We start from the raw sequence: 22,542 nt of genomic DNA, 5'->3' as shown, positions 1-22,542 counted from the left end.
TTTCAGTCCGTTTATACACGCCTGTGGGTTGCACATGGTGGATCTTCCACCTTTCTTACTGTTGCTCCTCTTCATCGGTGTCTTATGAAGAATCGAAGTCCTTCAGAAGAGCGTCAGACCACCAAATAGGCAAAAAGCTTTTTGCAAAGGTTCTTGACTATTAAACAGCAAAATGTGTACATTTAAAGAGTAAATAATGCTAATTATACATATCAATATTAATATATGGTTTGTAGATAACAAGATAATGAGAACAATTCTCACCAGGGTTCTATATTTCAGAAATGTGTTTTAAGACCTGTGCTAAACATAAAATAACATCTTAACAATAAATGACGTGTTGAAACATTTGAAATGTTCCCATGCCTGTTTTTTTTGGACGACAGTACATTGGCAAAAAGTTACATAATATGAAGATAACTGACAGAAATGCTTTGATCCCAGAGCAGAAGACACAACATGACTTCAATGTAACAAACAAACACCCAAATAAAAAAATTACAAAATATTTACTTCATGATGACAAATGTTTTTTCTTCATATGTAAATGAGTTAAATGATTTATAATTGTATTACAGGGTAAAGATTGGATTGTTCTGAAAACATCTGTGTAATATTAAGCTAAATTAATAATAAAGGTGAATTTTTTAAACCATTTTTACTCATCTTTACCAGGGGTGCCAATATGATTGAATAAATCAGTAACCATTTCTGGGAGTTGACATTTGAACCCTTTCTGAGCATTAAAAAAACATCTTGTGAAGCAAAAAGTTACTCACATAAGAGGTATAATGGACAATATAGTTATTGACATGAAAGAAGCGTGAATGAGAAGGAAACAAAGTGTACAAGAGAAAATGAATAGAATACAACAAAGGGCAGTGTTTGACAGTAAATGAAGATACAATGGTGACTGTGTGACGGGAGAGAGAATGATAAATTAAGAGATCAAATATATATTTAAAGAATGTGCTGATAGTACCTCCTTCTGCAGGCAACACACCTAGTTAGAGAGTATGAGCTTCCATGACTGCTTACAAGGTGCATTTTTACAATAAGAAGCATTTCATTATGTGAGTGTGATTAAGTTAATGGGCATAGCATATTTCATTTGAGCTTCTTATGAATATTCTATTAGATGGTATTAGATAGCTGGAATGTCTTCATTTAATCTTCACTCTGGTCAGAGAAAAGTTATTTTGTGTGAGTGTAATTGTGGAGAATGAATAATTGATTTGATAATCGGTGGATTCACAATGGTGAGGGCCACTAGAGGAGGAGAACCAGGGAAGCATAGAAGACATGGAGGCAGATATGAATCACAATTTCATCTCGGCAAAACCAACTGTCAACCACTCATCCTTTGTAATTTCTGTGGTAGATTGTAATTTTGCAGCTTATGTAAGGAGAAAAAAAGTTTCTTTGATTGAGCCTAACAAAAAGCCAATTTGCGTAAATTTTGTGGGTAAAAACAAGAATAGAAAGCCATTCAGTGTGCAGAAATGCCTTCTGAATAAATTTATTGTATGCAAGTCTTTTCAATGAAAACACTTTGGGAAACAAAAACATTTAACTCCAGTTGATGTCCCTCCTCTGTCGCATATCACTTGTTCCCACCTTTGAAAAATATGTCTGCAATTTGAAGACATTCATGTTCAATTTTGAGAAATGTATTTCACTTGGGTAACATAGAAATGTCAAACCTCATGAAAGGACTTTGATTTAAATTATCCGTGTTCGAAAGGCTATAAATTGAAATACACTCAAGTAAAATTATGGTAAATCTGTTTGAATGAAGGCTTAAAGAGTGATTAGGCGATAAATGAACCGGCTTTGAAATGGAGTGAATGTGCTGGCTTCATCCAAAAGGTACTCAATTATCTTTGATTGCTCCCCTTTTGAAAGTAGAACATAGCGATACCTTCTATTGCTCTGATTTGTGTGGAAATTAACGAGCTGCAATTTGAACAGGGGGAAGGAGCTATAGAACTGATGGATGTCTGAAGGTACATCAATACATATTAGAAAAAGAAAAAGTGAGAGGGAAGACAATCCTTTCATAGACTGGAGACGGAATGATGTGTGCGGAGAATCACTTTCCACAAAGCCTCAATTCAACTGGGATAATATGTTCCCAAAACATAGACCTACAGTTTTTTTTTTTTTTTAACAACAGTTTTCATTTACCCACGGTAAATACTGCAAGTCCAGTTGAGACCAAAGTCTCTTTTTGGATGCCATGTGATAGAACTTATAATAGCGTCAGAGCAGAGACCTGCTACTCTTATTAGGACAGTGCGACCCCCAGTGGACAAATCAGAAATTACAGTGCATTAAAATAATTATAATAACTGCAATGTTCACACTTTGCACAGTCATTAAATGGGCAGGATTGGAAAAGTACCAGTAAAGTATTTTTTGGTTCCTGCCTTGTGTGCTCCAGTAGTATCAAATAGTGTATTATAACTTATAATCCACGATCGACTGTGGTATCCCAAACGAGGGTGTGGGCTCAGACAGAGAACCAGCACAGACCGAAGACTCTGTATTTGGTGCATTGCTTGCTACTGATAAAATGGCATGAGCCGACCTTTGTGGCGCTAGGTGAAGGGAGTGCTCATTTTGGGGCTGTTGACTACAATGGTGTCCATCAAAGCTCCGTTGGTACTCTCAAGTTTACGTTGAACAGCTGAGCACCCACTGCCAAAGACGGATCTTGTCTCACAAGTGAAATCTTGTCTTTTGGTTTCAAACAAACCAGTTGAGAGTCTGCTGGCCTTAACCAAGCCAGAGTTGTCAGACTTCTCACAGATTCCTTCAAGCAGTGTGCTTTTGTAAGAATCTTTTGAGCGCTTGCTGGCCTTAGTCAAGCCAGAGCCGTCTTCTGCGTTCTTCTCACAGACTGAGGTTTTTCTCGATTTCTTGGAGTGCCTGCTGGCCTTAACCAAGCCAGAGACATCATCGGCTGAATCCTTCTAGAACTTGTCAGAAGAACTTAAATGACGGGTGTCAGAGGAGGGGTCTAGATAGACACTTGCCTCTACTGAGACGCCTGTAGCATTAGCCTCTGAGTTGCTATGACAGACAAACCTCTCATCGCCATTACCACAGCTAGATATGCAAATGGTGATCATTGTTGCAAGAATAAGGAGAGCTGATTCGCTATGGGAGTATTTGGGATCAGACAGGATCCTGGTAGCTATTTCCATCATGGCTTTCTGGGCTTCCACATTCTGGAACACAGAGCTCTCCATCTGGCTGGAGCTCACTCCTAAGCCTGCCTGATGCAGCTCCCTTCTGACATCGAAGAAGACGAGCGATGTCACATTGGAAGCTGGCGTGCTCGGAAAGAAGCTCTCTCCTCGTCTTAGGCCTTCCACAACCCCGTTAACAACGTATTTGAGAGTCTCGACACTGACGATTTTTCTATCAGCAAGGTTTACTTCGTCCGTGGTGGCCTTGGTGACTGGAGGAGGGTTGTCATCCTCTTCTGGCTGAGCCACAGACTGAGTCAGAGACTGAGTCACAGACTGAGTCAGACTGAGTCAGAGACTGAGTCACAGACTGAGTCAGACTGAGTCAGAGACTGAGTCAGAGACTGAGTCACAGACTGAGTCAGAGACCGCTCTTGGACTTTGAAGGTCTCCTCTTCATTATCGTGTGTCATCAGGGTTATGGACATCTCTGCTCGACTCCTGCATCCTTTGACTTTGGATCAGTCACTGGTGCAGCAGGCTCCTTGGACAGATCCACTGCATCCTGCGTAGGCTGACAAAGTCCTGCAGAATCTCTACATCAGCCAATGAGAAGGGAGCCAGAGATTTGGCATGAACGCAGGACTCCTGAACAGCTGGTGTGATCAGTGCTGCTTTGGCCAAACCGTCAGCCTCCAGAGAAGCTGTGAAAAGGACATTCAGTTCAGGTACGGCATCACACATCTGAGAAGAACATTTAGAGTCATTTTCACCATGTTCAGACAGTAACAAGGAGCGTCTTGGTAGATTTGTAGACAAGTTCTGCTCTCTGGCAGAAAAAACAAAACAAATAGAACCTAGAACACCAGTGAAAACCTTCTGTCCCTGTACTTACTGTAAGTCGCTCTGGATAAGAGCGTCTGCTAAATGACTAAATGTAAATACATGCAATTTATGACTTTACCTTTGGAGATGACGTTGGTAGCCTTCTCAGGGCTTTTGCAGGCCTCCAACAGACCAATCTCTGACTTACCTTCCCTCCCTCTGCAAGGTGCAGAGTGAGAGTATCCCAGCAAACACATCTTCAGGGACAGGTTTGGCTTGTTGGATTGGAGGGAGGACTTCTACAGAAGAAAGGAAGGAGAACATTCTTTAGTGTCAAAGGGAAACATGACAACATTACGAATGTAAATACTTTGATACTTACTGAATCTTGTAACCGGTTGAGGGGGAATACTGGGTGGCCTCAGCAGAAAGATCTGAGCCTGAGGTAAACACAATGGGAACATTGTTAATATACACCAGTTTATTCTTGTCTCTTATCAATATTGTGAGAGAATGCCCTTTGGGCAAAAAACAAACACTTGAACTGAGGCAGGTGATGCAACAGATTAAGTATATCAACTAACCACAGGCATCCCCTGTCCTCATACCTTTATGGACCAACTTGAACTTTAGGTATGAGTGACTGATGTGATGATGAGCTCTAATAGTTATATCTGATCTGTTGTGAGTCATATAACCTGAAGTCCCATTTGACCTAATCTAATGTTTTGAAGATCCCACGGGAAAACACACCTGTTTGATCACTGCCACATTGGGGGATTGGCATCATCCAGGAGGCAAAACTGGTCGCAGTCTCGGCACAGTTCTTGTTCCAAAAGGTGTCGAATAGTTCTGTTGATGTTCACTCACTGAGGTCGACTTGGGATGGGAAGGGGACTAGAGAAGTAATGGTAAGGATGCAGAAGAGAAGTCTGAGTTGAGAAGTTGAGAAGTTTTAACACTTAAATACACACTATTTAATTGTGGTCTTTTTATGCATTTTCAGAACTTTCTATATCACTGTATTTAATGAATGACTGTTGCGAAAAAAATTCGGAATTAAACTATACACTTTCAATAAAAACATTTTTCTATGCTCCACTATTGATTTACAGATTAATAGTCTGATGACAAACTAACTTTTGAGCCCTTTGGCTTTTGATGTGGTATTCCTTCCATGTCAATGGCATCTGCCAGTGAAAGAAAGAAAGAAAGATAAATGTGGGCTACTTGCATCGCAGTTTCTCGATTTAATGACAGGTAAATGTAACATGCCCCTTTCTTTAAACATGATGACAGCAGTATGATGCAAATACTTTCTATTGTCTCATTATCACATCATCATATAAAACCCACCGAATGCAGGAAACGCCGTCCACTTTATTCTAAGTGCGCGGCGCTCCAACACCCTTGTCAACACCTTCAACAACTAGTTACATTTAGGCCTTTAATACTATTATCCGATTAATTGCTCTTTAAATACATGAAACATGCGTATACTATTATTAATATTATCTCGTTCACCTGGCCCCATTTCAATACTCATCCCTTGTGTAATACAATCGACATAGGCTATAATACTATAATAGTATGATGATATGAGATTTGCCACTTAAATTGTAAATTTGCGTTAGGTTGCTAGTCGGATTATTGCTACATTTGAACATAAGAACTAACTTGAACATGTTACATGTTACACTGTTTACGCTGGAAGTCATATATCACTGCAACAACTGAATATGTTTAGTGGTTTTACTTCACAACACAAGTGAATGAGTGAAAAATGAATGAGAAAGGAAGTGGTCTGGGCAGGAGGAGGAGAATCTGGACATGGCAGACCAGACAGGGGGTCTTGACAGATAGATTTTTCTCTGCAGGATGAATGAAATACTTCCTGGATGACAAGCACTAGCCTGACATTGCATCCTAGCTGTTTCACTTGGGAAGGATGGCGATTCCAGACTAAACATCCAAGCCAAAAAGTCAATATGGGGGAGTTCATCCACCACTGCTATCAGTTAAGTTGTCTTGCCTCGCTCATTGTGCAAACAGACATGTTGGAACAGACCTGCACACGATAGCAGGTCGCTGAACATTATTAATCAATATTTACAATAGTTTTTTGGGTGGGCTTGTTAGAGCACACGTTTGTTTCCTTTGAATGTGGGGGAGCAGCTGTTTTGTGTGTGTGTGTGTGTGCGCGCGCGCGTGCGTGTGTGTGGCAGTAGGGTGAAACATGGTCTCCCGAGAAAACATCCATCTGTTGAGAGGCCTTTAACTAATGGTCAAGAAGGAGGAGATGGGGTTCTGGAGGAGATACTGTGTGTTTCTGTGTGGGGGGTGGGGAGGTAATTGAATTAAACTCTGTCTGGACCCTCTGTCTGTCTCGAGTTGTGTATAGATTACGGAATTCAAAACGAGGTACATTCGTTGTTGAAACCCACACCAATACAGTCCTGTCTCTTGCGGTCCTCTCTCTCGTCGTCTGCTGAACTCAACACAGAGCAAACCCCATGCTCCGTGCGTTTCCAGAACACACACACAAGCCACTGATTTAACATTGATGACCGAGGGAACGAATAAAATCTCTATGTCGCATGAGGAACTATGTTGAATTATGGGACGATTATTGACTTTACGTAACACTTGATCGAGTCAAGTAACTGAGTCCACGATGAAGGAAATACCATTGGTTGCGGTAAAGGTGGACCCAAAATGAATGAATCTTCTTCCCTTTTCGGTGTCTCTTTTTCCTCCCCCCCCCCCCCCCTTCTCTGCTTTTAATTTTCTCTGACACAAGCACACACACAGAAGCACACCACTCCCCCCCACTCCTCCCCGATCCCCGATCCCCCCCCCCCACCCACCCACCCACCCACCCTCCACTGTAGCACACACAGCATATTCCTAATGGAACATCAAACAGTGTTAAACTCTGGCTGTCCTATCTCTCTGTCCAGCATCCCTAAATCAACTGTATGGGGCCTTTTTTTTTAGAAATGAGCTTATTGCTATTGCTGGACTGGAGAAGAAAGGCATGGTGTGTATAGCACATTATTTTGCTCATTCGAAAGAGAACAGTAAATCTGTCTTCCTCTACATTGACCCTTTCTGCCCAGTTAACTGCTGTGTGTGCATGTGTGTGTGTGTGTATGTGTGTGTGTGTGTGTGTGTGTGCGTGTGTGCGCGCGTGTGTGTGCGCGCGCGTGTGTGTGTGTGTGTGTGGGAGGAATGGAGGCAATGAGGTTACGTATAGTGTGTGTATACTCTCTCTATTCTTCATTAGTTATTAGTCATCCGTGTGATCCCGTGATTTGTGTGATGTGGGCGACTGTACCATAAAGTGACTGGCCTCTTCAACTATGTTTGTTTTCATAACCATTAATTGTTGTTTAAGGCGCTAGAAATTGTCTAGATTAAAAGTATTTTCATGTCCTGTCTTTGTAATGGAAAATGTCGCGCATGTAAGCTGAGTCAAAGTTTGAAATCTGTCTCTTGTCAGCGTTTATGACTGGGAGCACTCCCGTGATTAAATCCCGCTGGATCGATGCACTCTCTCTTTCTAATTATTACAACTGCTCTTAACAGATTACATCCCTCTCTCTACCCCCCCCCCCCCTCCACCCCCCAACCCATCCTCTCTCTTCCCCCTCGCAGACCTGCACTCGCTCTGTATCTCAGTCAGGTAAGGAGGCGCCTGTGTTTACCAAGACTCCGAATTCCAGTTATTTGTATACATTCAACTTCATATGCGACTACTGGCCTCTTGATCTCTCGCCGGGTTAATGGCATTGCTATTTGGATTGTGATCGGAAACCCTATGGAGGGCAACAAGTAGGAGTAGAGAAGTAGGACAGAAGGACGAAGGAGATGGAGGCGATGAGTGCTTTCTGTTTCCTCCTGGTTCTGTGCTTTCTCCCATGTGTGGACAACAACCTCATTATTGGTGAGAGACACAACATCACACACAAACACACCGCAAACCCATGTGCAGAGACACGCACACACACACAATCACGCAGATACATGCAGACGAGCCACACAGATACTGTAAGACACACATGCAGAGATGTACACACCTACATAGAGACACACGCATGCACAAACAAACGACTGCATACGGACACAGACTCAAAGACACACAAATACTTCCAGACCAGAGTTGCAAAAGTCTGGGAACTTTCTTAATTTTACAGAATGAACGTGAGTTCAAGTGATATTGTGGATTTGTTAATTTTTTCGTGACATATGCAGATATCATCTGTAATGGTTTGATTAATTAGGCTTTTGTATGACGGCAAATCATTGTATAAATAATATGAAAGTTTCTGCAAGTTATGCTTACCATGGACAAATACATTTACCTCAGTAATAAGTCAAATATAACATACTGCATGTGCTCCTTTGGCTGAATGTCATAGTCTGTGGATACTAGTGTGTGGTGGTTAGAACAGTCTGTCTGTGTGGTGTAGGAAACACCAATTCATGTATTGGAAGAATGCACAATGCGTACAGTGAATTGCAGTTCTGCTTAATCCCCATTGGATCAGGCTGTCTTCACTGCTTCCAACACCCAAATTACATTTGTGTGTATTTTCCAACTGAATTCACATTCACACCCAGAAACTCCCAAAAAACTTTCCAAAAACATTCCGAAAATGAACTGTCTTTTCCTATCATCCTGTGCTCTCGGTGCGTACCCTGTGATGGAAGCCAACATGTTTGAAGCTCGAGGTAGGCTGGAAGCTCTTTCTCCATCATTTTGAGAAGATTGACATTTGGAGCTTTAGGTTACGCTGCATGTTGGCCCACAATCTTTTGCCCAGTGTTTGTGTGTGTGTGTGTGTGTGTTTGTGTGTGTGCAGGTCAACGTGTGTGCAGGGTGGGCAAAGGAAGACCCTGCTACAAACTAGCATACTTCTCAGAACCGAGGCGGCGGCTAAACTTCGAAGAGGCGGGGCTTGCGTGTCGACGTGACGGAGGGGTGCTGCTGAGTGTGGAATCCGCCTCCGAGCAGCGAATCATAGAACAGCTCATTACGGAGCTCCGCCCCTCTGATGGGGATTTCTGGATTGGCTTGCGCCGTAACCATGGAGACCAGGACAGCAACGAAGACTGCCCCTCGCAGTATTACTGGCTGGATGGCAGCAAGGCTACCTTCAGGTGAAAGGATCTCATGGCTGTGTGTTTCTCATGACAACGTTATTGACTTGAGGATATATCTGCAGTTCCTCTTTACGTGTGTCTGTATGTGTGTGTGTACATGTGTGCGCCTGTGTGTGTGTGTGTGTGTGTGTAGGAAGTGGCACTGGGATGAGCCATCGTGTGGGTACGAGGTGTGTGTAGTGATGTACCACCAGCCGTCCGCTCCCCCTGGTCAAGGCGGGCTCTACATGTTCCAGTGGAACGACGACAACTGTGAAACCAAGAACAACTTCATTTGCAAGTATACCACAGGTAACACGTCCACACACAAACACTCACGTCATGTGCATGCTCATCTACTTGTCTGTGACACGCAATCATACACGTTCACACTCAACGTTCAATATCACTCACACCAAACAAACACAGCCCTCTAACTCATGACTAACGTGTTGATGTGGCATTTCAGAAAGGCCTCCCGACCCCTCCCCTTCTGAAAACTCCTCCCACACATTCTCCGGTAAGAGACCGTGACAACAGTCGCAGAAACAATAGGACTGAATCCATAATCAGTACATAATGAGGATAGTGCTGTATGTATCAGTGAAGTACAGGATACATCTGTGTGATCGCTTATCTTGCGGTTCACAGAGACCCCTCCCACATCTCTGTTTCCATGGAATCCAAATAGCCATGGAGAGGAGCAGAGCCCAGGTATGTTGACCTCTGACCCCTTGACACAGAGGAACACAAGTCCAGTAGATCTCCATTTTGTATGACTGCTCAACTTAAATGCTCACATCTATGAATCACCTAACTTTAACAGTTGTGTTTATGTGTTTACATGTTTCAGGCCTGAACTTGGTGTATGTTATCCTTCCCATAATTCCCTTATTGCTACTTTTGTTGATGGTGTTCGGAGTGTTCTGCTGCAAGCTGCTGGCCTGCAGGTGAGGAGGCGTGGCTAATTTAACTTAGCGACCTTGATTTATTTTTGTCCTTTGACAGGATGCTGTTCCTCCTTATCTCCTGATGTGTTTTTTTCTTTCTTTTTTTCCCTCTTCAGCATGTTTTTCCCATATTTTGTTCTATTTTTAACGAGCTCTGGTAAAGACAGGTGTAATGTACTTACCACTGGTCATAACAGCTTTCGACCGCTTGTGAATGTCTCCAAATGTCTCTTTTTACAAAGTTACGCATCCACATTACAGCCAGAGTGTTCTTTTTAATGTACTTTATGTGAAAAATAAAGAAATAATATTCTGGGGAAAATGCAGAGGGCCTCTTAGCTAAGGAAAAGGGCTATAGAATTCACTTCAAAAACTGAACTTGACAGTTTGCTGACCCCGACAACAATGACATGACATCACAGAGAATGAGGACCTGGCCAAGTGGCTCCCTCGAGGACTAAGCTCATGCCTTGCCAGTCACTGGCACTAATGACGTTGCAGAGCACTGCTCTGGGTTCTATTAGCTCTACTGACTAGTGTCATCCATCTGTCATCCATCTGTCATCCACAGGAGGACGAAGCACAAGCCCCAGCCAGAGGTGTCTCAGACCGACCCTGGATTCTGTCCCAGCCCCGTCCCCAGCGACGTCTACAAGGTGATTCGCTCCCAGGAAGACGCCGACCTGTCGGGAAGCCGCCCACACACCAAGAACACGTCCTTCCTGGGCTCCTCCCCCGACACCCCCCCTGGTGACTATGACAACCTGGGGGGACGCGACACGGAGAGTGGCTTTGTGACCCTGGCCAGCACTGAGAGCTGCTTCATGAACTACGAGCTCAACGACCTCAGCCTGGGCCGCCGTGGCAACCGCGAACCCTACCAAACCAGCCTGCGTCGCCAAGGAAGCCGCGACTCGTACGACGCCAGTCTGAGTCGCTATGGTAACCGGGAGTCGTACGACAAGAGCCTGGTTCGACGTGCGGGGAGGAGTGAACTTTATGGAGCCGGTTCCTATGGAGACCGGGAGATGTATGAAGGTAGTATGGGTGGTAGGAGTGAGTTCTATGATGGTGGTCTGGGGGCTGGTGGTCTGGGTCTTGGGGAAGTGGGGTCTGGTGTTCTGGGGCATGGTGGTCTGGGGCATGGTGGTCTGGGGCATGGGGATATGGGGCCTGGCAGTCTGGGTCCAGGAGGTGGTCTGGGTCCTGATAGTCTGGGGAATGGTAGTATGGTGCATGGTGCTCTGGGACCTGGTGGTCTGGGGCCTGGGGCTCTAGCATTGAAGAGTGACCTCTACCAGACATACCTGATCAACGGAAGAGACGACGTGTACCAAACCAGCCTGTGTCGCTATGGCAGCAACAGGAAATCCTACGATACCAGTGTGAGTTACTATGGAAACGAGCCCAACCTGAGTGGTGGGAAGCGCTACTTCCGGGAGGCTGAATGGGTAGACAGTGATAGCTATTGATCATCCACTCCACTGTTGTGTGTATAACAGTTGTGCGTATGAATTACCGTGTCTCAGTGCAATGGAGGTTTTCATTATTGAAAGAGATGATGGAAAGCCTGCAGAGACGACAGTGTCCGAAGAATAGGTGACACGATATGTGTGCATGTCTTTTTTGACTGGTGGCCTGTTTGCATGGGCTTGTGATGCAGTTTCTTTTTGGTGGGGTTACCCGGCAAAGCGTAAAAAAAACGTGCTGCCCACCCATTTTGGAGGTTTTCAATACCTTTTTCTACCCTTACATTTACAAAGCGACATGCCATCGAATCATTTAGCGCCGTTTTCTTGCTTCTTTGCCGTTTGGCTGAACTGCACCTCTCAAACAGCGGCGAATGTCTCCATTTAAAAGGCGTTGTCGCTCCCATTTCAACTCGCCTATCCTCAACGGACGTTACGGCTCACGAAGGGCCCCTCCAGGCGGGAGAGAAAGGACTGGAGGAGGGAACTGGCGAGAACGAGGATTCAGCTGGAGAGCTCGCTGCCTGACCGCGACAACAACGGCATGACTTCACAGAGAATGAGGACTTCATGTAACCTGTATGTATCCTGGTCTGTCTGATACCAAGTCTCTGGTAGGAGAGACCGGAAAGGTGTTTGTATGTTTGCTATGATAAAAAGGAAACTCAATAAAGAGGAAACGAGATACACGATGATGGATGTGTGGGTGAATACTTATGTTACCTCATGTGGTATTTTGGACGTTCAATCGCACTTAGCTAAGTGAAGATTCATCCAGGGTTCCCACACTGATTATGTGATTTTTATTCATTGAAATCTATTTTCCAAACATTATTTTACTTCAGTTGACAGAATCAAGCTGGCAGCTTACCCACACCTGATGATATTGACATTAACACACAGTACGCCTTCAAGCAGGTTTTAATGTACATGTGAAGGCCTTGGTTCAATTCATATTTTAAACTATAAACATTTTAAAAGCTGAGAACTGGAAATGTTATAAAAATGTAATGTAAAACTTGTGCAGACAATCTTAATCTTAATAATCTTGTTGATAAAGCTCTTTTGAATTATGCGTAATAACCTGCCCTGGTCTCTGGGTGTTAGTAAGACATATTGAAGGCCTCATGGACAAAAAGGCATTCACAGTTTGGTCTGATTTTATTGACCATTTCAACTTCAATACTTGTCATGCTCTCTCCTTCTGTCACATACACACACAGTCATATTAACCATTCTACTTTAGCTGCACATTTAGATCTCATGGCGCCTTAGATAAACTCATGATGTGCACACTTAGTACACACACACACACACACACACACACCTCAACACAGTTGAGATAACATGCAGGCCCTTGAGACTTCACCTGCCATACATTCACAACATACACACACGTCCCCGCAAACAGTCGCACGCACACCGACAACCCTATTCACGACCCTATTTACGACAGCCCGGTCAGGGCGGACGTCCTTAAAGGGTCAGCTGAATCTTGACGCGCGTAAACAGGCAAGACGCACCTTCACATCGGCACACACGTCCACAAACACACGGAATGCATGGAGAGGCGTGGGAGGGTCGGGGGGGGGCGAGGGCGGGGGGGAGAGAAGGGGGTCAGGGGTCAGCCGTGGCCGCGCTTCCTCGGCAGCTTGGGCCGCCGTGGCTTGAGGATGACATAGCGGCTGTAGCTGGTGCGCTGGTCCGACAGGAACGGGATGTAGAACGCCCTGAAGAAAGGAGAGGATCTTGGGGGAGAGAGAGAGAGAGAGAGAGAGAGAGAGAGAGAGAGAGAGAGAGAGAGAGAGAGAGAGAGAGAGAGAGACAGAGGGAGAGACAAAAAAAGACAGACAGAGAGAGATAGATAGAAAGAAAGAGAAATAGAGAGACAGAAGGAGAGTCAGAAAGCACTTCTCGCTCATTTCCCATCCACACAATGACGAACGTCCAAACGAACTCTGTTTTGTTTGCCGTGGGGGTCTGTGAGGAGACGTACTTGGCTGTGTGGAGGAAGGGCTTGGAGGCGATGACGCTCCACTCCTCCTTGTTGGCAGCATAGCGAGGTTCCAGAGGCGTCTCCGTGTCCGTGTCCAAGTCCACCAGGTAATGGCACTGTCGCAGGTCTACCTACAACACGGCCATCACACAACCAGCTTCTAACCATCGCACAACCAATACACAACCAACCCACTACACAAGAATCATGCAGCCAGCCTACAACCATCCTATGACTCCACCACAGCTGTCATACTCACATATCTGGTTGGCTCCTCCAGATTCTGGTCATTCATGTTGACGGGGATCATCTGAGTAGCCAATGGGCTTGCAGCGTAAGGCTGAGGTAGTTGTCCTCTGAACTCTGATTGGATGAATTGCAGCTGCCAACTGAAAGAGACAACCAATTGTCAAACGTTGACAATTTCAATCGAACACAATATAACGCAAACCGAAGTAGTAGTCACACACAAACATTACACACACACACACACACACACTGACTTGTTAGGTAGGAGGAAGCTGCTGGGGTAACGATACCACTCCTTGCCGACACACACACTGACGAGACGGCCCTCAGGGACCGAGTGGAGAGACGGGTCCTTGGCGATGCGGTGGAACTCTGGGTACAGGTCCAGGGGCGCGTGATAGCCTGCAGACCAGACACACCCAGTCAGACAGACAGACACATACAGTGAGACAGCCACATATACAGTCAGACAAACACATAGTCAGACAGACACATACAGTCAGACAGACACATACAGTCAGACAGACAGACAGACAGACACATACAGTCAGACAGACACATATCGACAGACAGACAGTCAGACAGACACATACAGTCAGACAGACAGACACATACAGTCAGACAGACACATATCGACAGACAGACAGTCAGACAGACACATACAGTCAGACAGACAGACAGACACATACAGTCAGACAGACACATATCGACAGACAGACAGTCAGACAGACACATACAGTCAGACAGACAGCCTGGCACACAAAGACTGACGATCCCCCTCCCATACATACAGTATCTCCACAAACATATGAACCAATAACTGTTCATAAGGTGATGAGAGAAAATATGCGTGTCACCTCTGAAGAGAGCGACGGAGCGTGACAGGGACAGCAGCGTGAATGCCAACAGGGAGGTGAGGGCCAGCCAGTTGGAGGAGACCGTGTAGTGTTCCAAACGGTACCGCTGAAACAGGAAGTGGTAGCACTTCTGCAAAAAAGCGTCACAGGAAAACGGGGGTCGTCATCGCCCCCATCCCCACACGCGTGACCCGTGTCCGGAGGAAGCAAGGCAGGCGTGACAGCCCAACATATGAACCATCCATGGCTGCATAGGAATGTGATTAATTGGACCCCCCCCCCCCCCATCTACTCAGGTTACAGTGCAATTCAGGTGATCCCAAAGGAAAGTGTGTGTGTGTGTACCTGCAGAGAGGACAGCGCCACTGCTCCGCTCAGGCAGATAAGGGGGTAGATTGGGAAGAGGAACCTCTCTTCCTTGTGAGGTCTGGTGAAGAACACCAGCATCCACACATACATAGGCGACAGAGTCAGCCAGTAGGGTCGGCCAAGGTTCTGTACTGTAAAGGCAGACAGACCCCCAAACAGACAGGTTAGGAAAAGCGGGCACGGGTGACCCGGCGTTTACGAACGTGCGGTGAAACGGCTCCCTCTGGCCTCGCACGCGCAAATCCCTATTTTCTCTCACCGTTGAATTTGTGCAGCAGGGTCTCCATGAGGGCGGTGAGGGGCAGAGAGAACAGGGCCAGGACGAACACGAGGTTGAAGTTGAGGAAGCCGTTCATGAAGTAGTAATGCCAAGGCTCGGTACCTGCGACGGGGGGGGGAAACGCACGCACACTTTCATTGCAGGGCATTCATTTCCGAATTCGGAAATACTCCATTGGAATCAGCTCCACTTCACATGCGTGGACAGGTTACCGTAGAGATCAGGGCCATGGGGAGTGAAGACGTTGTACAGTAGGATGTTGAGCGGCGCGATGACGAGTTTTCCGTAGAAACTGGAGTCCACCATCACCAAGGGCACCTGGATGGAAACAGAACTATTTCAGCCTTGTTTGGGGTCATTTGCCAGTTTGCTGGGGTCAGGCCTCTGTTTATGAAACGGTTAAACGGGGTAAAACACGAGTGCTTTCTCACCAACAGAAGCAGAAGCGCGATAGCTGACCAGAGGATGAAGCTTTTCCACTTTCTTTTCAGCACCAGCAAGTCGAAGGCTATCGGTATCCTAACATCAGCAAGCCAGCGAGTGTTCATATCAGTCAGTAACAATACTCAAACATCTGGCCATCAATCAAACACTGAAATTGAAGCGCATATACAATAGAAGGAAAATACATAAACGCATAAAAGAAAAAATGCTATGTTCTTACCCAATCAGAGCAGAGAAGGGCCAGCCAACAATGGCTCCCGCTGCCACACCCATAATGGCCAATGGGGGAGAGTCCTGGAACCAGCCTGTCATGGCCACCAGCGTCGAGTACATACAGAACGTCGATGGCAGAAACGCTGGAGCAAAAGGAAGTCAAATAAAAATTAAAAAATGAAGAATTTAGTGTTGGGTCCAAAAGGTTTACCATTTAGGATAATGGGACAAATCAGACAACATAAAGTGCTTTGTCACCAATAACAGCAAAGAGACAGACCTGCTGAGGAGATGAACATTCCAGAACTCAAGACCAGGAAGGCCAGCATGAGGCGACCCACATGCAACCCAAATTTTTTACACACCGCCCTGTCAAATACACACATATACACACACACACATATTTAAACGTGTTCCTTTAAGCACAGCCGGTTGTACACCCACTTTTCTGAGGCAGGAGACTCACTTGTAGAAGTAAAGCTCGCAAACACAGCAGGAGAAGGCAAGGATACAGCGCACAAAGTAGAAGACCAGCACCTGTCCAACAGCACAGGACGAAATAAGAGTTTGCGTCAGTGCTTGTAAGCCAGAGGGTATGATGGATAAGGGGGCAGGACACAGGCCCATTCAAGGCCTCTCTGAGACACAGTGGAAATACTGTGCTCGTCATTGAAACACGCATATATAAGAAAGGTCTTGTGCATGCGTTCCATACCTTGTTGGTCTGTAATATGTGTGCATGCAAGCAGGCGGGAAGAGCGTGCAACCACAGGTAAGCGTAGGATCTGATGGCGTAGAGAGGAGAGTACTCCCACGTCTGCATCCCGGTTCCATATAACAGGAAGTGCATCTGCAGAAGAGGTCGTAAAAGCACAACATTTGTATGTGGAATTTTGCGTTGACAAACGCAACTCCCAGCGTCCACACAAGACATTCAACACAAATAAAGCTAAGTTCACGACAAACTATTCGTCACACCAATTCAATGGATGCAGGGTGTTGAGTTAGGGCATAGCTATTTTCTTTGTTGTAATGGGTGTAACTTCTATATAAAGGGGACAGGGCCATAACAACCTTGTGTTGGACAACACCACTAAAAAGCAACAAAGCGTGTGTGTGCACGAGCGTGTGTGTGCACGAGCGTGTATGTGCACGAGCGTGTATGTGCTTGGATGGGACAACTCACAGGCTCCCAGTAGTTGAAGGTCTCATCGCAATCTGAGATGTTGCTCAGCAACGCCGCACAGAAGCGGGCAGAGAGCAGGCATTTGAAAGCAGTGGAACCTTCCGGAGCCCACACCTGCCCTCCTCGACTCACTGACCTGCACGCACACACATAAATAACACAATTGCAATGATGAGAAAATTGTTGCGATATGGATGCGGTTTCTTTCACACTTATTTCACTCCCTATGCAATCTGGCTGAACAGCAGTGCGCCTATAACTATCTCAACCAAACTATCTCCAGTTACCTTAGCTCGAGACTACCTAGAAGTTGGGAGGGAGACCGATTGGGTTTGAATCATTCCTTTAGCATTTTATTGATATTCAATGATATGTACATGAGATGCAAAGATCGTCCTGCTTTGCAGGAGCGTGTGCCTGGATAATTATGGGATGCCCTGTGCTCTACAAAGGATTTAAGAGAGGATTAGGTCAAAGTAAATTATAACATGCAATAATCTGTTGATGCGACAGCCTATGATAAATCGGTTGCATGACGTGAGATCAGGGCACTGTACACACTCCTTATATACCCGTGCTCCAGATGCCGCACGAACTAGTGGTAGCCTGCTTTTGTCAACTGTGCGATAAGACCACGTCAGCCTTATTTTAACTCCAACCAAAGAATTGGCCGTGCAAAAAAGTCGAGTGACAGTCTCACTTCATCGGTTTCATGGCCTGAGGTATAAAAATATAACGTTAGAGCAATTAAGTTAATCGTAACATGATAAAATATAGTAGCTAGCTAGCTGTCTGCAAACTACAACGACAGGTCTAGACTTCTCGGAAGGTGGGAATCTAATAGCGACGCCCGAACAAGTGAATCAGCCTGTGAATGAATGAGACCGTCTGCCTAGGCAAGCTGGATCTAGCTAGCTAGCTAAATGCCACTACGGCAACTGACTGGACAGTTGATTATGTGAATAATGTTTTAGCTAGCACTAAACTAGATATAATTTGATACATGAAAGTACCTATGATAATAAAACAGCGCAGCTCAACTGTCACGGATTTGGAAGCAAGTCCATTGTTGTTGAGAGTGTAGTACAGTAGGCTACGAGATTGCTAGCCTAACTGGCCAGATAGCTTTTACATTCGTTGCCAATCGTCAAAAACTGGCTAGCACATAGCTAGCTCCGAGCTGCTAGCCATACAGAATTGAATGACAGCTACAAGGCTTTTCGGCAGAAATGGCATCGCTTTATTGCTCATCACTCACTCTTGCCGTGTGTCTGATATTTTGCTGTCATCACTGCCCTTCTCTTCTTTTAATGTCCGAGCTTCACTTGGGGCGATTACGTGATTTGCATCCTGTCTGCTTCCTCGTCTGTTTCGATGCCGAATTCTCGACGCCATATCTAAAGATTGTGAGCTGCCTGCAGGTTCCACATCTTCGTGCATTTCCGTAATGGACCATTGAAGGACTTAATTGGCACCCCTGCCCTGCACATCTTTCTAAGATTGGAAACACAATTTATATAATATATACTCATTGGTATTTCTTTGGTTTGCAGTGTACAAAACAGAAGGTGCCAATTTATACTAAATCCTATATTAATGCACAAATAACATAAACTAATACATTATGTGTTACTTTGCAAGTGCCTATATGCTCTCAATGTGTCCCATAGAGAAAACTTGAGTGAGCAGTAAGCCCAAAGTAAGACTATCTGACGGGTAGGATAAAATGTTAGGACACCCAGTCCTGGCAACAAATGATACCAAACATTTTGGTCATGGCATATTATATTTACTTATATTTAAAAGACTGAACACACATATTTTCAAATACTTTACATACAAAAGACACATTTCACCATCACCAGTCCAGTAAATAGTTCCGATACAGAGGAATACATGGAAGTTCCATCCTAATACATCATCATAAACATGTTTCCTGAAGCATCAAGAGGTATTAGAATAGAATAATGCATATTATGTTTATCAAGGTTTGCATTATATTACATCTTCATATCACTCCAAATTCATGCCACATCAAGGATACAATTACATTCCTGAGTTTTAATTCTCTAAGGGGTAATATATATATATATGTTTAAAATTAAACCAAGACCAGCTTCTTCATTGTTAACTTGCATATTATGCTAATTGTTTTTACAACATTTATTGTCAACAATACTAAAACCTCCTATGCCCTACCTACCTTATGTCAACATGTAAGCGTGTTGCCAGCAAGGTTTGCAAGTGTGCATGCAGTTTGAGTGCCTGTGTGTGTGAGAGAGCGTGTGTATGTGAGTGGTAGACGAGCCTGTAGCAGTAACTTGTTTGAGGCAGGTCTGGATGTGAAAAGGTATCAATGCGTTTAACCTGCTCCACTGTGCCTTTACTCGCTTCTCTGACTACCGCATGAAAGCTCAGCTCATCCCATTGGGACCCTGCCCAGAAGCTTATATCATAGGTAAAGTGCACTGGGTACAAGGAAAATGGCCGAAAGGGTGTCCCCGGCAACGGGCAGAGTTGAAAGAAATTCAGGAAGCGGCGGTCATGTGACCAGAGGATGCGCCAATCAGGGAGAGAGAAAAGAAGTGTGGCGAGGAGGTCCATATTCAGACACATACTCACACACACCTTGGTGGTGTCTTCGGTGAAGTCGTCCACCGACACCCGGCCGACCTCGCCCATTGGCTGAGCCGTCAGACCCAGACCCCCCTGCTCCAGGATGAGGGAAACCCCGTACGGAGCCAGCAGCCCCTCCAAACTCTGCCCGAGAACTCTGAGAGGCTCAGATGCAGCAGGAAACACACCTCGAAGTAGGAGCTGATGAAAGGCAGGTTGGGCCCAAGGACTAATAAGACATTTCTGAAAGACTAGGCCACTGACTCCGGTCAAAGCCCCAATAAAACCCTCTGTTTGGTCCTCTGTAATTCTAGCACTGGTATCACCCCCGCCTCCTTCGACACAGCATCCTCTATGCCGTCTGAAAACACCCTCACCCTGTTCCCCATCCACCCGCAGGGGTGCCCACACCTTTAACTGAGGAAGCAGGGAATGACGTAGCAAAAAAACACCCACACTTTCCCCTTCACAATCACGGCCGGCATTAGGTGCCCCATCTACGCCCCCTTGTCCCTCTTCCCTGACAAACGGGACTGTACTTATATGTGTTCCTTCAAGGGCCTCAACGACCGCCTCTGTGTTTCCCTCATCGTCTGAAGGAGTGGGCCTGTCTGCAAGTTGATTGGTCGATTGGTCGGTCTTTTTCTCCGCGCGAAAGGAGGCTGCAGTGTGGAAGGGCTGCACCCAGTAGCAGTGTCTGCTGTCCGTTTTCAAGCCACAGGCCTGCAAACACTCGGGGGTGAAGCGGATGACATGGGGAAGGGGCTCCGTCACCATGGAGATAGACCACTCCTCTGTCAATCTGTTCAGAAGGATGTCCTGAGTCACCCTGACGGGATGGACAGAACCTGGAGAGAGAAAGTCCCTGGGAAGCAAGAGAGAGACGATTTAATGGCAGGGATCAGCTATGCTGTCTGAAATGTTATTACTCAACATGCATTTGAAGGTACCCTTCGAAATGCCTAGTCAAAGTTGCGTGCTTACCTGTGTATATAGTCCTTCAGCTCAGCCGGTACGTGGTAATGTACTCTCTCTTCCCCAACGGTTTCCAGCATTCTCAGTTTCTGAGGGGTGCCGAGAGGGAGGCCGCGAGTGAACACGTGGGTCAATGCCTTCGTCACATGGAAGCCTTTATCCTGGCTCCTGACAGAACAGACACACACAAGCATGTCTTTACCTTCGCTCTCACGGAAGACAAATATCTACTCACCAGAGAACCTCCATTACCCATAACCACAAATAAATACCTGTATCCAGTGCATCTGTAACTCGCGAACTTCTTATCATCAAAGGGTCGGACGTCACTAAGAAGGAGTCCAGCCTCGGCTGCCATGACAATGACTTGCCAACTATTGTGCCATTCTCTCATTGGCTGGTCAGCTGGTGTACCGCCCTGCCCGTTACATAGAGCAATGTGGACTTCTCCTTCTTCCCTAAGAACCTGAACACAGCTGAACACATATTTCCTAACTTTATCATGATTAAACACTCATAAATATATGTTGTTACACTCTACTAAAGCTGTGGTTTACCTGAGGAAGAAGTTTTTGAGGAGCTCTCTGTTCTTCTTCACGCCACTTTTACGCCCACAGTGAGGGAAGTTGAATACCACAAGATCAAAAATGCGACCACCAAGAGGTTCACAATCCCCCAGCCGTGTCGAGTCCACCTCAAACAGCACCTCTCCACCTGCAGTAGTTGGAATTAGCCTACATTTTACGGGTGTATTAGGCGATCACCGATTCGTTCCACAATAACATGCAAACCTTTTTAGATCACTAACGTGGTGATACAGTAAGCACACTCAATTCTCTCACCTGAATCTTTGATGGTCTGGATGTTGATGGCAGTTCCTTCGTGCCGCAGTGCCTCCCTTTGGCACTGTAGGCAGGTGGCGGTGATGGCCCTACCGCCCATAGATAACTGTTCCTGTGCCAGACCAGCGGCAAAAGAGAAGTTTCCCTCTCCAACAAGCAGCACCGATACTCTACCAGACATACCTGTTATGATGAACGACCCAAAAAGCGTATCGTGAACACTGAACAATGTGCAGTAGGATGTGTGCATGCGCTCCAATCTACCCATAGGGTGTCACGATGTCTGCTTGCCTTCAGCAATATGTCATCTACGTTTTTACTTTAACTACTCGTAATCCAACCATTTGAATCCATTCTAAATTAAGCAAGTAGCACCCGCAAATTAAGTGCACAACGATAACCTAAGGGCTGGGAATATATTGCGAGTTACCCTGTCACCGCTAAAATTAATTTATTTGTTGGCTTCAAACCAGCTTTATCATTTCATCGATGTTTGGAGTAAAACTGGCTTTACTGTTAAACGAATTGTGGTTTGACGTAGTTCGCGTTATGTAGAGTTTTGCAGCACTGAACTTTATGACTAATTCCAAAACTGAACATTCACGTGTGCATCGATGTGTTACAGTTAAAAGGGTCTGGAGGGAAACATACACGGAACAAGAGTATGCAAAGGATGTCTCTTTAGTTTGTATACTATAATGGTATATAATCGCAAGAAAATACGATATTGCATATATGACAGTATAACCTAGTATATATCGTTTATAATTTATGTACAACTAAGTTCTGAACTAAGTGATGATTAACCGTCCATGATAGTCATTCAATCTACACTGTACACTGCGTTGAAGCTGTCAGAAACGACGTCCTTGTCTACTCCTTGCACGCACACACAACACAAAAGACAAGACGATTCCATACCACACCTTTAT

The 22,542-nt window shown here is 45.3% G+C and overlaps 3 protein-coding genes across 4 annotated transcripts; 1 reads left to right on the top strand and 2 right to left on the bottom strand.

Moving 5' to 3' along the window:
• Window positions 1–7,789: 7,789 nt before the first annotated feature.
• Window positions 7,790–12,362, top strand: layna (layilin a). The gene is made up of 8 exons (XM_062453059.1): window positions 7,790–7,965; window positions 8,733–8,753; window positions 8,885–9,182; window positions 9,319–9,476; window positions 9,634–9,684; window positions 9,816–9,878; window positions 10,018–10,114; window positions 10,686–12,362. Exons 1-8 carry the CDS (start codon window positions 7,890–7,892, stop codon window positions 11,584–11,586), a joined length of 1,665 nt encoding a protein of 554 aa, XP_062309043.1. The 5' UTR covers window positions 7,790–7,889; the 3' UTR covers window positions 11,587–12,362.
• Window positions 12,363–13,102: 740 nt separating this feature from the next.
• On the bottom strand, window positions 13,103–18,617 carry alg9 (ALG9 alpha-1,2-mannosyltransferase). The gene is made up of 15 exons (XM_062453722.1): window positions 18,436–18,617; window positions 17,178–17,313; window positions 16,707–16,841; window positions 16,458–16,528; window positions 16,272–16,360; window positions 15,999–16,134; window positions 15,766–15,853; window positions 15,547–15,652; window positions 15,314–15,436; window positions 15,031–15,185; window positions 14,686–14,815; window positions 14,083–14,230; window positions 13,839–13,968; window positions 13,580–13,710; window positions 13,103–13,331 (listed from the first exon to the last, which is right to left on the bottom strand). The coding sequence occupies exons 1-15, from the start codon at window positions 18,615–18,617 to the stop codon at window positions 13,208–13,210; spliced, it is 1,884 nt and encodes a 627-aa protein (XP_062309706.1). The 3' UTR covers window positions 13,103–13,207.
• A 343-nt stretch (window positions 18,618–18,960) lies between these two features.
• On the bottom strand, window positions 18,961–22,250 carry fdxacb1 (ferredoxin-fold anticodon binding domain containing 1). Of its 2 annotated transcripts, none has more exons than XM_062453872.1 (5): window positions 21,611–22,250; window positions 21,326–21,482; window positions 21,041–21,259; window positions 20,778–20,936; window positions 18,961–20,658 (listed from the first exon to the last, which is right to left on the bottom strand). In XM_062453872.1, exons 1-5 carry the CDS (start codon window positions 21,876–21,878, stop codon window positions 19,377–19,379), a joined length of 2,085 nt encoding a protein of 694 aa, XP_062309856.1. In that variant the 5' UTR covers window positions 21,879–22,250; the 3' UTR covers window positions 18,961–19,376. The 2 variants fall into 2 exon arrangements, with proteins under 2 accessions (XP_062309856.1, XP_062309857.1); XM_062453873.1 differs by having other exon boundaries at window positions 21,041–21,244.
• Between the last annotated feature and the right edge of the window lie 292 nt (window positions 22,251–22,542).

Source organism: Osmerus eperlanus, chromosome 27 (assembly GCF_963692335.1).
Source record: "Osmerus eperlanus chromosome 27, fOsmEpe2.1, whole genome shotgun sequence".
In the NCBI taxonomy this organism is placed as follows: domain Eukaryota; kingdom Metazoa; phylum Chordata; class Actinopteri; order Osmeriformes; family Osmeridae; genus Osmerus; species Osmerus eperlanus.
This window is presented reverse-complemented; position numbering and strand designations above follow the sequence as displayed.

What these genes read in the sequence shown, in the direction of transcription:
- layna (XM_062453059.1), top strand. Translation starts at nt 7,890, where the DNA reads ATGGAGGCGATGAGTGCTTTCTGTTTCCTCCTGGTTCTGTGCTTTCTC. An exon ending in GGACAACAACCTCATTATTG is followed by an intron (nt 7,966 to 8,732) that starts GTGAGAGACACA and finishes CTGTGATGGAAG; the next exon opens with CCAACATGTTTGAAGCTCGA. An exon ending in GGCAGCAAGGCTACCTTCAG is followed by an intron (nt 9,183 to 9,318) that starts GTGAAAGGATCT and finishes GTGTGTGTGTAG; the next exon opens with GAAGTGGCACTGGGATGAGC.
- alg9 (XM_062453722.1), bottom strand. Translation starts at nt 18,617, where the DNA reads ATGCACGAAGATGTGGAACCTGCAGGCAGCTCACAATCTTTAGATATG. An exon ending in ACATATTACAGACCAACAAG is followed by an intron (nt 16,529 to 16,706) that starts GTATGGAACGCA and finishes GCTGTTGGACAG; the next exon opens with GTGCTGGTCTTCTACTTTGT. An exon ending in CCTGCTGCACAAATTCAACG is followed by an intron (nt 15,186 to 15,313) that starts GTGAGAGAAAAT and finishes CTGCCTTTACAG; the next exon opens with TACAGAACCTTGGCCGACCC.
- fdxacb1 (XM_062453872.1), bottom strand. Translation starts at nt 21,878, where the DNA reads ATGGGTAGATTGGAGCGCATGCACACATCCTACTGCACATTGTTCAGT. An exon ending in TACAGATGCACTGGATACAG is followed by an intron (nt 20,937 to 21,040) that starts GTATTTATTTGT and finishes CTGTTCTGTCAG; the next exon opens with GAGCCAGGATAAAGGCTTCC. An exon ending in CTGAAGGACTATATACACAG is followed by an intron (nt 20,659 to 20,777) that starts GTAAGCACGCAA and finishes CTTGCTTCCCAG; the next exon opens with GGACTTTCTCTCTCCAGGTT.